The sequence below is a fragment of the Ceratotherium simum genome, chromosome X (assembly GCF_057802395.1).
Source record: "Ceratotherium simum simum isolate JZ-2026a chromosome X, ASM5780239v1, whole genome shotgun sequence".
Lineage (NCBI taxonomy): Eukaryota > Metazoa > Chordata > Mammalia > Perissodactyla > Rhinocerotidae > Ceratotherium > Ceratotherium simum.
Window position 1 is genome coordinate 115,342,229 of NC_141940.1, and position 13,384 is coordinate 115,355,612.

General features: G+C 40.5%; 1 protein-coding gene across 2 annotated transcripts in view; it reads right to left on the reverse strand.

Moving 5' to 3' along the window:
• Positions 1–13,384, reverse strand: part of NHS (NHS actin remodeling regulator) — a 337,576-nt gene that overhangs the window by 6,823 nt on the left and 317,369 nt on the right. For both annotated transcript variants that reach the window (XM_087427737.1, XM_087427738.1), the window contains exons 4-7: positions 9,187–9,249; positions 6,959–7,151; positions 4,193–4,324; positions 235–3,216 (exon numbers count right to left, since the gene is read on the reverse strand). In XM_087427737.1, coding sequence (XP_087283863.1) covers positions 235–3,216; positions 4,193–4,324; positions 6,959–7,151; positions 9,187–9,249 — 3,370 coding nt within the window. The remainder of the gene's footprint in view (positions 1–234; positions 3,217–4,192; positions 4,325–6,958; positions 7,152–9,186; positions 9,250–13,384) is intronic.

Consider the following 13,384-nt stretch of genomic DNA (forward strand, 5'->3'; position numbering starts at 1 on the left):
AACAAATAAACAACAGTTACCTTACTGCCATTTTAAAAAGAGAGAGAGATCTGTCACAGCTTAGTCCCTCAATAACGAAAGGTCTTTATCTCAATTGTTTTAATAAATGAAAATAAATAGTGGAGGGAAACTAACACCCAGGGCTATACCATGTTATGGGGAACGTAAGGAAGAAAAACTTCAGAAACCGCCAAGAGATACCTTTCTATTGTGACAAAGGTATCAACCACTGACCTTTCAGTGAAGCCTCATCCACACCTCCTTGGGGCTCCTCTGCTCCGCTGTTATCAGAGGCACTTTTGGCTGAAATACCTGAAGCACTATTTTCTTGCTCAGAACATTTTTCAGAGCATGAATTTACAGTTGATGTCTCTGCTTCATAGCTGATATTCCCAGGCACTTTGTCATGGTGGCGGCTCATCCACAGTTGATGCTTAGGTTGATTGCTTATGTCTGTGGCTCTAGTTGGTGAGTTTGACTGAGATGTGAGCACATCCACAGACTCAGGGTGTGCAACTTCCTCCCGATCTGCAGAGGATGCCTTCTGGACCTGTGCTAAGGCTTCATCTGGAGCAGCTCCATATTGTAGTATTTTGCCATCCAAATCATTTGTGTGGGTAGCAGAGACCCTCTGAAATCCTTCTGTGGGAAAGTCACCATTTTTACTTGGTGTGTTTTCTGGGATAGGCTCACTCTCCATGTGTATTTGGTCTTTTGTGACACTTGAATCTAGAAGGTTGCTGCCAGCTGAGGTTATTGTTTCTGGATCACAATGATTCTTCACATCAAAAGTACGTTTTTTTTCTAACTGTAGTTTATCTGGTCCCATTTCAACTGCAGAGGAGTCTAAAAAGGACAGTATGGTGTCTTCAGTGGAGTACTGACGTGATATTGATTTCTTAGCCATATGTGGCCTAATCTTACCTGGAGACAGAGCAGCCATAGTGAGAGTGCTTTCCTCTAAGTAGGGGAGATCCGTATTGTTGCCTTCTTTTGGCTTAAGTTCTTCAGACTTACTGATGGACCTAAGGTTAACAGATTTCAGGACTGTTGGTGTAATTGCAAGGGATGGTGGAGCATTCGACTTCAGTGTGTCTCCCACCGTGTTCTGCTTATTATGACTAAAAACATGCAATGGGTGACGGTGGTGGAATGGTTTATTCAAGACATTATGAAGAGCACTTAGGTCAAGATGGGTAGGAGGTATAATTGGAAGTTCAAGATCTTTACTCAGTGATAGAGCTCCATCTTTTAGAGAGGGTTGCTGTAGTGAGGATTTCCTTTCTGGGACTTTCGGTTTTCTTTTGCTACCTCCAGGAGACAATGGACCAGAAAAGAAAGCTGTAGGGAACGAGGATGTTGGCGTTTCAGACTGGCTTGAGTAGCCACTTGATGGAGATGCCAAGCCAGCCAGCTTTTCCGGTGAAGCCAGTTTAAACTCATTGTCAACAGAAGGAAGGGATGGGGTGGTGGCTCTTGATTCTGATTGGGATGTTTGGGATTCAGAGCTCTCTGGAGATTTGATGCATTCAATAACTGTGGTACCCGTAGCAGTGCTTGAATTAGATAAAGATCTGTAAGGATCATTTGTTTTCAAGTCATTTAGAAGCCAGAGGTCTGCATAGCGAGTTGATTCAGCACCTTCGTCTTTGAATGGTGGAATATCTGAAGTGTCTAACTGAGGTTCCTTAATGCCATGTTCACTCTGGTTCATCCAAGAAGGTTCCTGCTTGGTGGGAAGATTGGCATTTTCCATTCGAGAAGGCGTGTTAGAGAAATCAAGAGGCAGCTTCATTTCCCTGGAACTATGAGGAAGGAGCTGGCCACTGCTTATCTTTGGTTCTTTCTTCTCAGAAATGTCTGCATTTCCATCGGACTTCCTCAATGATGAGCTACGTTTCGGTGGGGTCGGCTTTGCCTTTGGTTTCCTAAAAGAGATGCTTGGTCTCCCCTGCTTCCTCTGGTCTAAGTAGTCCTGCCAAGCACAGTCCGGAAGAGTAGGAGGAACCCCAACGCCCTGGCCGTTCTCTGGGCCCAGGGCTGCATAGTGACAGACATAGCTCTTACTACCTTTGAGACCACAGTCAAAGTGCATCGAGGTGTAGTATCCCTCTGTGTCCACCGAAAAGTGAGAGCTAGTGTCTGCTTTGTCTGATGGAGACTTTTCCAGAAAGCTGTCGTAAGTGGCCATGCTTGTGAAGCTCGGGCAGCCCAGGCTGTCTGCCTTGGGACGCTCAGGACTAAAATCCTGGCGGCAGGAGGCATCATGATGGTGGTGTAGGTAATTCCACTCACTGTCACTTGTGTTGCTATTGTTGGGGTCATCCAGGAGATCTGCCACAGTGGAGGTAAAGGAGTTTGCCCGGTGGCCTCTCACTTTATCCAGGTGGTCATTGTACTGCTCTGTCACAAAGACACTTGTGTCCTCATTAGCATGAGGGGCTGTGTTTAGTGACAACTCTGAGTCACAGTGTGAAGAGCCAGTGAGGGGAGGAGAAGCTGCAGGAGGGATTGTCTCTGAGGTCTGTGAGGGGCATGTGGAGCTGCTCCCACTCCAATTGCCACTGGATGACTGGTGGTCGTCTTTCTGGTCCATGTGGCTGCTGAGGAGGACGCCAGCTGTGGAGATGCAGTGGATGGGGCTCCCAAAGGTGTCTGAGTTGGAAGAGATGTCACAGCTGCCAGAGTCGGCAGCCATTCGGGACAGACGTGACCTCCCTCTCTCACTTAACTTATGCTGGGGGCTGTGAAGATGTTGAGAACAGGACAGGCCCAAAGCAGGCTGGTGTTCCTGTGCACTTGGGCTGCTGGGAGGCTCACTGCAATCATTAGAGGTTCTTTCTTGGTCGCCCACAAAAGGCTCCCCCTCTTCATATGCTGAGGGTTTAGCACCAACTTTGGGCTCAGCATCCCCACTTCTGTTGCCCTCCCGGGGAAGGCTCCGAGATCGTGTGCGGCTGCTCACTGCAGTAGTGAACATGGTGTCGCCTTTGTCTGCCAATGCAGAAATGTTGCCAGCGGAATGAGAAAGGGAAGCTGCAATGCTTTGACCCCTCTGAGCTCTGATTCTCCTTCTGGATGGAGCAGCAATCAGAATATCCTCAGTTTGGCACTCGGAGTCCCTGGTTCCAGACCTCCTATTGACAGTGTTGGAAGGGTCTGGATTTGTGTGCACAATCACATTCCTTTCCCTGGCCACAGGTGATTCATCAGAATCTAGGGCACATGGAAAGCACAGATATTTTATACATCAGCAGAACAATAGACATTCTGAGAGATGCTCACAAATCCGGGTGCTGGCCTGGTGGAGATTTTCTTACAGAAAAAAATCAGCATATAAAATTAGGAGAAAGTTAAAATGCTTTGGAGAATCTCTGTCCCTCTGCCTTTCTGTCTCTGTCTCTGTCTCTGTCTCTCCACACACACACACACACACACAGTATATATGTATGTATGTATGTATGTATACTAAGAGAAGATATGGTTTTAGATCTTTTATGAATTCTCTCTCTCTTCACTATCAAATTACTTTGCCCCAATAAGTGACTACTATTTTTTTAACTAAAGTACATTTTATCTTCTTGGCCACTATTCATTTTTATTTTGTAATATAAATATAATGAAATAAAAATCATAGAATTCATTATAAGAAATAAAAATCTCATTTACAAGAGATGCTACCATAGTTATAATAATAATAAACCATAGGAAGAGATATCCAAAGCACAATGAACAGAAAAAATGTCACCAAGGGTATCATATTATCAATAGTCAATATTTAATTGAATATGCTTGAAATTTATCTTTTAAAATAATTAATGCCATAAAAGTATATCTTTCTTCAAATAAAGATATACTTTTCTATTAGAATCTTTCATTGAATCTTTTTACTTTGTATTAGTAATTTCCACCTTAATACAATTTTTAAAAATTAGCAGAATATTACATTTCAGCTATAAGACCTGAATGCATATGCTTACATGCATAAGGTCAAACGTTCACAGTCGAAAACAGAGATTTAAAAAGTAATGCCACCTGGCTTGCCAAACACAAAACAAGTACACCCCATTTCAAAACCTCTACAAGTTACGTTAACTGTTTCTAAGGAAGCTGGTTAAAGGCCGGCTTCCATTTCATCTCCTTATAATCAGCACCCGACAGAATGTTAACCATTAACAGTTTTATACCACACCTATTTCTTGTTGGACTCTTCTGGGGATACCCGAGATGGTCTTCCTCCTCCTCAGTTTTCGTCTCCGCTGTAGTACTGATTGTGAATGAACAAGAGAGCAGCGTATACTAGCCTCTCTGTCAAAACCAACTCCTGCAATCCACAAATAGGTCTCATTAGCCTTTAGAAATGGCAAACAAATTTTCATTTGCTTGGAACACAGTGATATTTATTGATTGGAAGTAAAGGAAGAGTTTGGATTAAGCCTGTGAACAAATATAAGGGAGCCCTTATTCAGCTCTTATTTAAATTATGCTGCAGTACATTAAGCTTTACTTCTAAATGCAGCTCTCCACAACAGCTTGCACTGCCAAAAGGAACAAGCCAAGAAGGAAAATCAAAAGAAAGAGGAGAGAAAAATCACATCAAAGAATCACTGTCACACAGAAATGGCTCCTTAAGGACTTCCAACCTTTAGTTACTACTATTTACTGGTCTATTTCTGGGCTCTCTGAAGCTAATATCTTTGCACAGTGCATCCGTAGCCAAGATGTTAATCTGAATTAGTTCAGCTAACATATCCTCACCGACTTCTTCATTAAAAGCATCTTTGTGAGGTTTTTTCCCCCCTCCACTCACTATGCCCAAACCCTCTACACACACACACACACTTATTGTGAGGAAAAAACGGCCTCGAGATTTGTTCTTTAAATCATCATGTAACTCTGTCTACTTTCTAAATTGGACACTTTTTGGTTTAGCACCAATGTCTTATCAATATAAAATAAAAATACAAGATAGTCTCCAGGTCTGTACTTAAGTGGATCTACCTTCTATACCAACTCTAAATAAAGCTGGAATCCCCAGTCTTTACAACGTGTGTCTGTTTGCTTTTGTAAATACAGGGGGAAAACCATGATGCTTGTTAGTTTCTTTCTCCATGATCACGTTATTGACACACTACATGCGGTCCTATCAAAACTAGAATGATGAGGGAGGAGGTGAGGAACTCAAATTCCTGTCTGGCACAGGCATGTGCCATGGATTTTTCAGAGCGAGCTTTGCCCCAGAAAGCTGTAATGAAAAAAGAGCTTTGGAATCTGGTTGCCTCATGAGTTGTCCTGAGTGTTAAGCATGGGGCAGGATGGCATGCTAAACCTTGGTTCAGCTGTATAATGAAGCCGTTTGAGTTCTGCTTAGCATCACAGTGACAACAGTTGCTAGAACTCGCTTTGAAAAATCTGTATGAGGTATCACATGATGAATAATTACAAAATTATCAGAGAATTTGTACTAATGGAATTTTCCTTTCTTAGTTCCAACCAAAAATTAAAATCCTTCGCTTTAATTGTAATAATTATAGAACACATGGCATACAGACACTATGTGTTATATGGACATAATTAACAACTTTCTCATTAAAGCTCTTGAAATCAACATCTAATCTAGGCTTTAGCCTGAGAGTTCCTGAAATAAAGCAGAAGGAAAGATCTTCCCTTTTCCTAAATCACAAGACCCATGATCAAAGAACTAAATTTGAAAACAAGATTTTACTTACAGTGCCATGAAGAAAGCAGGTGATGCTAATAATCAGATGTTCCCAGAACTGAAAGTTAGTTTAAGAGGATGCCAAAATGATCCATTTTGACAGCTGAACTCCCCTAATCCATCCCATTTAGATTACGTAGATCAGATAAAGTGCACATCCTTAGAATAATTTATCCTACAAGTTGAATAGGTCATCGGGAAAATTAACTCCCCACTCACAATCAGCTGATCAACAAGAACTCCTTTTTTTCGGGAAGGAAATAATATCTATCCCAGATACCTGATCATCATTTGCTTCCACTTTGTGTGAGAGTAATTTGAGTGGGCTTAATAATAGCTGTGTCCAAAATGCATCATAAGCGACATGCAAACTTTGGTCACGTGGTACCAGGATGAAAATCAGTCATAATATGGCCATTTTGAAATTTTCAATGTACAAATAAGTTAAAATATAGCTATTAGAGATGTTTAAAGAAAGCCTAATGGATAGATCATTTAATTGCTATCTTTGAAAGTTAGAATAATTTATAACATTATTTTACTTATAACTAAGATTACCAGATCCAATTCTGGAATTTACAATTGCTCCCAATAAACTTTTCAAGAAAAGTCTGAGCAGGCTTGCATTCAATCCAGACTAATATTCAAACTCTCAATACCCAGGAGGAGGAAAACAGAGTGAATGGAAGACAGGCTTGCTGAATTGAGAGTAGAATTCAGCCTTCATCTATGAACCTATATGTTTTTAGGTCAAAAATCCCTAAAATCAATGCACAAGTCTAAACGATCTTTTAAACAAGCCTACCTTCATCCAAGGAAGCATGAAAACAGATTTTATAGTTGGTCTACAGGATCACTATTTGCAGTTTTAGAAACCTGGGGTTTGCTGTTTCCTTTCTTGCAGTGCCTCGCATCATTATCATATGATTAATCACTGCCGCTTTCTCCGTTATTTCAGTCAGCTATGGCCAAAGAACTATTTGGTGACTTTTTTTTTTTTTCCAAAAGAAAATGTCCATCATTTACATAACAAGTGGCCCAGCAGAACATATGCAAATTGATGTTCAAAACCTGACAAAAGCGTATTGAGCATCTTCTGGTTGTATTCTGATGAAAAAGGTATTACTTGTTTACAAAGCGGTATCCTTAACTGGTATGCCCAGCAGCACAGGTTTTAAACATATTTAATAGACAGAATATTCTGACCCGACTACCCCTAAGAAAAGAACAGAACAATACCAGTGACATTGATGGGAATAATGCAAGAAGAAATCACTTGGGCATCTTGTTTCATCTTCTCCTCCGGCGTCGGGAGAGGTAGTGCTTTGCTCCAGTTGGTCTGCTTGTCCAGTGTTGAGGGGATATTGTGTACTGGGTTTTTTGGCCTCTGCCCTAACATGACATCTGTATCTTCGTCCTCTGGGGGATGGGACTGCAAATGAAGTACATTCAGACTCAGCCATCGTGGTTATACATAAGCACACATATAAGGAATTTCATAGTTTAGTTAAGAAAAATGAAGTTAGAAGTAAGCTTTTAGGTCAAAGGAAGAATTCCTAGAAATAGTTAGTAAGCACAGCTAATTGAAAGTTATAATTTCAATAGTCAAGCGACAGAAAAGGAAAAAAATGGGCTAAATAAACATGCTTTTTGTGTCAAATGGAATTAAGAGGAGAGACAAGGTAGCCAGAAATCCCCAAACTTCAAACTGAAGAAAAATGTGAGTCTCCAAGAAAGGTAATCCACTTTCTGGATATCCGCCTCGCCATCAATTCCTAGTGAAAGTCTTGAGAGCTCTAGATGACTAGGATCAAAAGGAGATGATTTAGATGCCTATGAAAAGATTTGGAAAATGTGCCAGAAAATCTGGAGTCAGGAGACATTCCAGAACATGTCACCTGAAGGACAAGCCAACCTAATCCAAGAGGCCGGATTAAAACACAAGGAGTCAATTTCACTGCAGGACTATGGTGTTTGTGAATAACATTTTCAAAACCCAGTTTCATCAACAACGTATGCACATAGAAAAGCAAAAGTGAAGAATCTCCCCCCACCAACTCTAGTGGAAAATACAAATACTGTTACTGGGAGGAAAGATTCAAGTGGGTTTCTTTTTTAGATTCAGAAGAGTAAAACGGTCCTGGTTTATTTTCTTTCAGCTTTGCAGTGCGAAGCTTTTCTCCCAGCTGTGTAGTGAGAGGCCTGACTTCTATATGACCTTTGAAAATTCTCCATCCAAACCTTTGATAGATATTAATATTGTCTAACTTTCATTTCAGGGTTGGGCTCCTGGCCCAGATTATTAAAAAGGCTCCATACCAATTTTGATTTTAGGGTTGGGTTTCTAAACCAGATTATTAAAAGACACAGTTTTCACCACTGAACCTAGTTTTCTTTCTTTCCACAATTTAGAGGAAGATGGGTATTTGTATAAAATAAATATTTTTTCCTCTTATTCCAGTTAGGTTTTAATAATATTCTGTCCTAAAATCAGGATCATTTAAAAATGTGATCATCCTCACATTTGGAAGCTTCATGCCCTGTTGACTCAGAGGATTTCACATATTGTTAAATGAACTGTTCTCAAGTGCCCTTAAAGAGAAGATTCGAGAGCTACTTGTTTAAACTAACCCCCAGCATTTGCTTACCTTGTCAGAGGTATCTGCAAAGCCCCCCAGCACACCCAACAGGATATGATTCCCCCCCTTGAGAAAAATGTGTTCGCCATGAACATTTTAGTAAAACATTGCAACCTTCTTTCTCTCTTCAGCTTTTGTGCAGATTCCCAGCGAAGTGAATAGCTCAAATAAAGTTGGAGCACAAAAGACTTTGTTTCCTAGGTAACTTCCAAAAAGAAAAAAAAAAAAGTTTGGTGCATGCAAAAAGAGAGACAGAAAGCGAGGGAGAGAGAGCAAGTGCCGGAGAGAAAGCCCCACCACCAGAGGCCACATTTTGTAGGCGATTCCTTCCTTGAATAACAATGGACTGGGAAACAAAGAAAGAATAGTGACCTGACTACAGGCTCTGACCAGCAGCCAAAAGCACTTTTTATTTAATGGTGACAGAACAATTGGCTGCCAGAGAATCCTTTTGTCCTGTTCCCTTTTTTTGATTTGAGAAGCTGAACCTTGACAGTTCTAATAAATATAAGCCAAGCTGGAATTTCTTTCCTCCTAACTACAAAGTCCAAGAGCGGCAGTAGGTGATGCCCATCTTGAACAGAGCCTTAGTTGCAGTTTAGGGGGGAAAAGTAAGTGGGAAAAAAAGCCAATGGCATCACTGTCTACATTATATTTTATTTAATTCAAGTTAGGAAAATACCACTCTTTAAATTGATTTAAAAGGAAACTGTTAGTTAGTTAGTTAGAAACAACAGAGTTTGCCATAAAGTTAAAAGAGAGAAGAAAGTGAAAGTGTCTGGAGACAGTGGGATAGGGCTGTGTATGGAATGTTCTCAGAACCAATACCTTTCTACTCCATGGGGTCATGTGGCAACACTCAGTGGGGGAGGGCGAACGGGTGCTGTTAAACTATGAACATGAAATGCAAAAAAAGAAAAAATTAAAAACATGCACACAACACACAGTATACCCTGGTTAAGCCATATCTATGATACTGATGAATGAATATACTGGGATAACTCCTTCCTTCCTTCCTACTTTCCTTCCTTCCTTCCAAATGCATCTTTATCTTATGAGAAGTAGCATAAATACAGTTGCGCTGCATAATGATGTTTTGGTCAATGACGGACTGCATATAGGAGGGTGGTCCCATAAGATTAGTACCATATAGCCTGGGTGTATAGTAGGCTATACCATCTAGGTTTGTGTAAGTACACTTTATGATGTTCACACAACGATGAGATTGCCTAACGACGCATTTATCAGAGCATATCCCCGTCATTAAGCAACGCATGACTAGAGCGGTTAAGAGCATAGACTCTGGAGCTAGACTGTCTGAGTTCAAATCCTGGTTCTACCGCTTATTTGCTGTGTGACCAGGGGCAATTATTCAACCTCTCTAAGGTCAATTTCCTCATCTGTAAGATAGGGAAATAATAGTATCTACCCCCCAGGGCTGTTTTCAGGATTAAATAAGTAAATATACGTAAGAGACTCAGAGGAATCCTGGCACTTAATATGCTCTATATGTTGGTGTCAGCTACTACTACCACTGCTACTATTATTATTATCCTTACCTTGTAGCTGGGAAATACCTGTGAAATTGTCTTTGCAAATTGTAACTTGTTTTTTTCCTGAGGAAGATTAGCCCAGAGCTAACATCTGTTGCCAATCCTCCTCTTTTTTTGCTTGAGGAAGATTAGCCCTGAGCTAAAATTTGTGCCAATCTTCCCCTATTTTTTATATGTGGGTTGCCGCCACAGCATGGCTGATGAGTGGTGTAGGTCCACCTGGGATCTGAAACGGTGAATTCGGGCCACCAAAGCAGAATGTGCCAAAATTAACCACTATGCCATGGGGCCGGCCCCTGTAACTCTCTATCTTTTAGATCCCAATCTCATTCGCAAATTTGGGAAAGATTGAATTATTCTCTTTCCTTAGAGTGAGTTTATTTTCCAGTGAACTACTTGGAAGAAAATTTCCTGTGTATAATTTCCTCCTCTGGACTGCTCAAAATTTGCCTCTTCCTCATATTCAGACTATATTTGAAGACAGGACCAGTTTCACAGGCATGTGACCTGTGCAGTCACACAGGTCCCTGCATTCAGGACTCCACACTTGGTTTAATGCTGTCACTGTCTTGAAACTCTTAGTTTTTCAGTAAGGGGCCCTGCATTTTCATTTTGCACTGGGCCCCACAAATTATGTAGCCAGTCCTATTTGGAGAATAATCTGGTAACCAGAATCTCCTTTTCAGGATCTACTGAAAAGGACATTGAAACTGTTTCAAACTCTAAACTATCAGCTTGGGATTCAATTAGGCCTCTATTACAGCTTTCCATGTAGTGTTGCCTTAATGTAACATGAATTCTCCCTGGATATGTCTTTTTCACCTATTAGGTTATGAATTCCTAGAGGTCAAGAGCCATATTTAATTTTCCTTTCAGTCTTCCATGATGCCAGCAAAATGCCTCCTCATTGTAAGAGCTCAACAAATTATTTGTGCACTTGAATGATACTAGCTCTGTGTGTTTTAACAGTGACGGGAAACCCCAATAAAGTAAGGGTCGTGCTCAAGATCTCAGGAGGAAGCAGACACCACAGAATCCAAGGGTACTTACCATCTTAGTGCCAATAGGTGAAAACAAATAGAGGAAACCACAAGCAACACTTGGTTCCCCTGGAGGCTCAGTACTGATTCTGGTTACCCTTCAGCCGATGGCAGATAGGTGTTTGTGGGGCAACGCTCAAGGTCTAATTCTATCCTAAGTTTCTAAATTTTAACTGACAGAGTTGCTCATTAATTTTTAAGCAAAGCAAATGCCGTCTCCTCAGGCCCAGTTAACTTTGATCTAGATCTTATTTAAGACAAAAGATTTTGTAGCGTCTATGGCTCCCTCACTGAAAGTGATCATTTTACTAGATGTGGTGTATGTGGCCTGAGTTCAGACACTAACCTGGCTCTCTCATATGAATCAGTCACAGATAGTGATGTGCAGGTCTCAGGTAAGACAGGGGGGTGTGCAAAATAGAGAGAAAACTCAGGGAAGTGGGAAGCAAAGCCTACATGGAAAAGGAACCTGTTTTCAAGAAACCAAAGGCTTTGGTGTCTCATGAAAGGATTTCAAAAAATTACACAGCAGGAAGCTGCAGAGCAGAAAATATATTAATTATATTAATATATTAATTTTGGTAGTTTGTCTTAAATCTCCTAAGTCAGCTCTCCTGTTGAGTATTTTTTCCAGGAGTGGGGGTGATGAGTGGTTTTTCTTTTCCATCTGTTTGAGAACCACCCCGATCCCATTAAACAAGCATGAGGTAACACCTGGAAATAACTAAGGATGGCAAGGCCAGAGAGGGAGCTCAGACCATTCAGTTCTGGTCACCATCATTAAGTCAAGGTCTCTGTGGGTTATGCTCCACAGAAGATTCCTTCTCAGCTAATCAGCCTCCACTATTTTGATAGTAGCTCCAACCTCCAGCCTGTGAGGGCTAAAACTAGGTACTCTTGAGCTTGTATGTGGAAAGGTTGTGTTCTTTGATTCTACCACCTAGACACAAGCACACAAGTCCCTGCAGATGATCTGTTGATTTAGAGTATTTAAATTTATAATATTCAAATGGGCTATGGTTTTATTTTTGCCATGAATTAGTAACTACCTTAGTGTAGTGTTTTAAAGCATCCTCTTTCCTTGGTGTTTGGTCAAAGGAACTAAAATCGTTTTGAATATTTCTGATTAGACTTTTATATGGTGAATGCAATAATCAGTTCATAGAATTTTTTTTCTAAATTATCTAAGAAATAAAACTGCAAGACAACTGCTCCCTCAGGGCATCTCTACATGGCCCAGCATGCCACTCTTTAACGGGTACAGATGGATACAGTTAGGAAAAGCTGCATGCTGATGAAATTTGTATGAACTAAATTATTCTTTAAAGGCTCTATTTAAATGAATCCCTATTGCTTATTCAGAGTAGGACTTGTAAGGGCAGGAATCATTTCTTCTTCATAACTGTATTCCTATTGCCTCAGTAATGCTCAATAAATATTTGTTGTACTGCTAGCACCCCCCATGTGCCTGGCATAAGCAAACAAAAATCCTCTCCAAAGAAATAATATCCAATTATTTTCACATATAATTTTGCGGTACAACATCTAGCACAAAGTCAAAGATAACAAGGCAAGGAGGAGACAAGACAGCATGAGCAAGAAGCATCCAAAACAACAGATGATAGAAGCAGACCCATAGGGACTCCTGCTTTTGGAATTATCACTCCATGCAGGAGTAGCAGTGAACAACCTTGGCTTCCCCAGAATAAGTGTTTGGGAAGATTGTTAGACCACTCATTCATTCATTCAAGAGCATTTCTTTGATGAGGGTCAAAGTCAGCGCCAGTGGAAACAAATTGTCGGATCAAAAATAATATCACCCTCATGAGTTCACTACACAATTCTTTTGACTTCTATACTTCTGAAATTTTTCATAATAAAATGTTGGAGAAAAATGCAAAAAAAAAATTTCTCCTTCCTTTTCCAGTCTCCTATTCTGGCCCTCCTACCACTGATTTTGAGAGGCCTCAGACTCCAAGTTATACCATTTTAGAATCAGCTACCACCAGTCATGCCTGTCTTGTCCCTGACAAAAGATGCTTCTTTGATGCTTTCACCCCATTTCTGTCCCTGCTGGCCCCAACAGTTATACCGTCAAATCCTTTCCCTAGTTTCCCATGAAACTGCTTCAATAAAAGCTAGAGTTTTACTTATGACTAGTGTTCAGAACAAGAAATAACAGACATTATACTCAAAAGCAGTCAAACAAATTTCTTTGGTGAATAATGAAAGAATATTTTCCAAACTCTAATCTTTCTTGTGGGGTGTGTGTGAGAAAAGTTCATTTCTTCACATTTGTGGCTATGAACAAGCATGTCTCCAAAGATCTCAAGATTTTCCCCAACCTTTCTCTTACTGCCAAAAGAAAAAAATCATCCCTCCACTCCATATTTTACTTTCTTTTTGGTTTTATTTTATATGCTCATGGGGGCT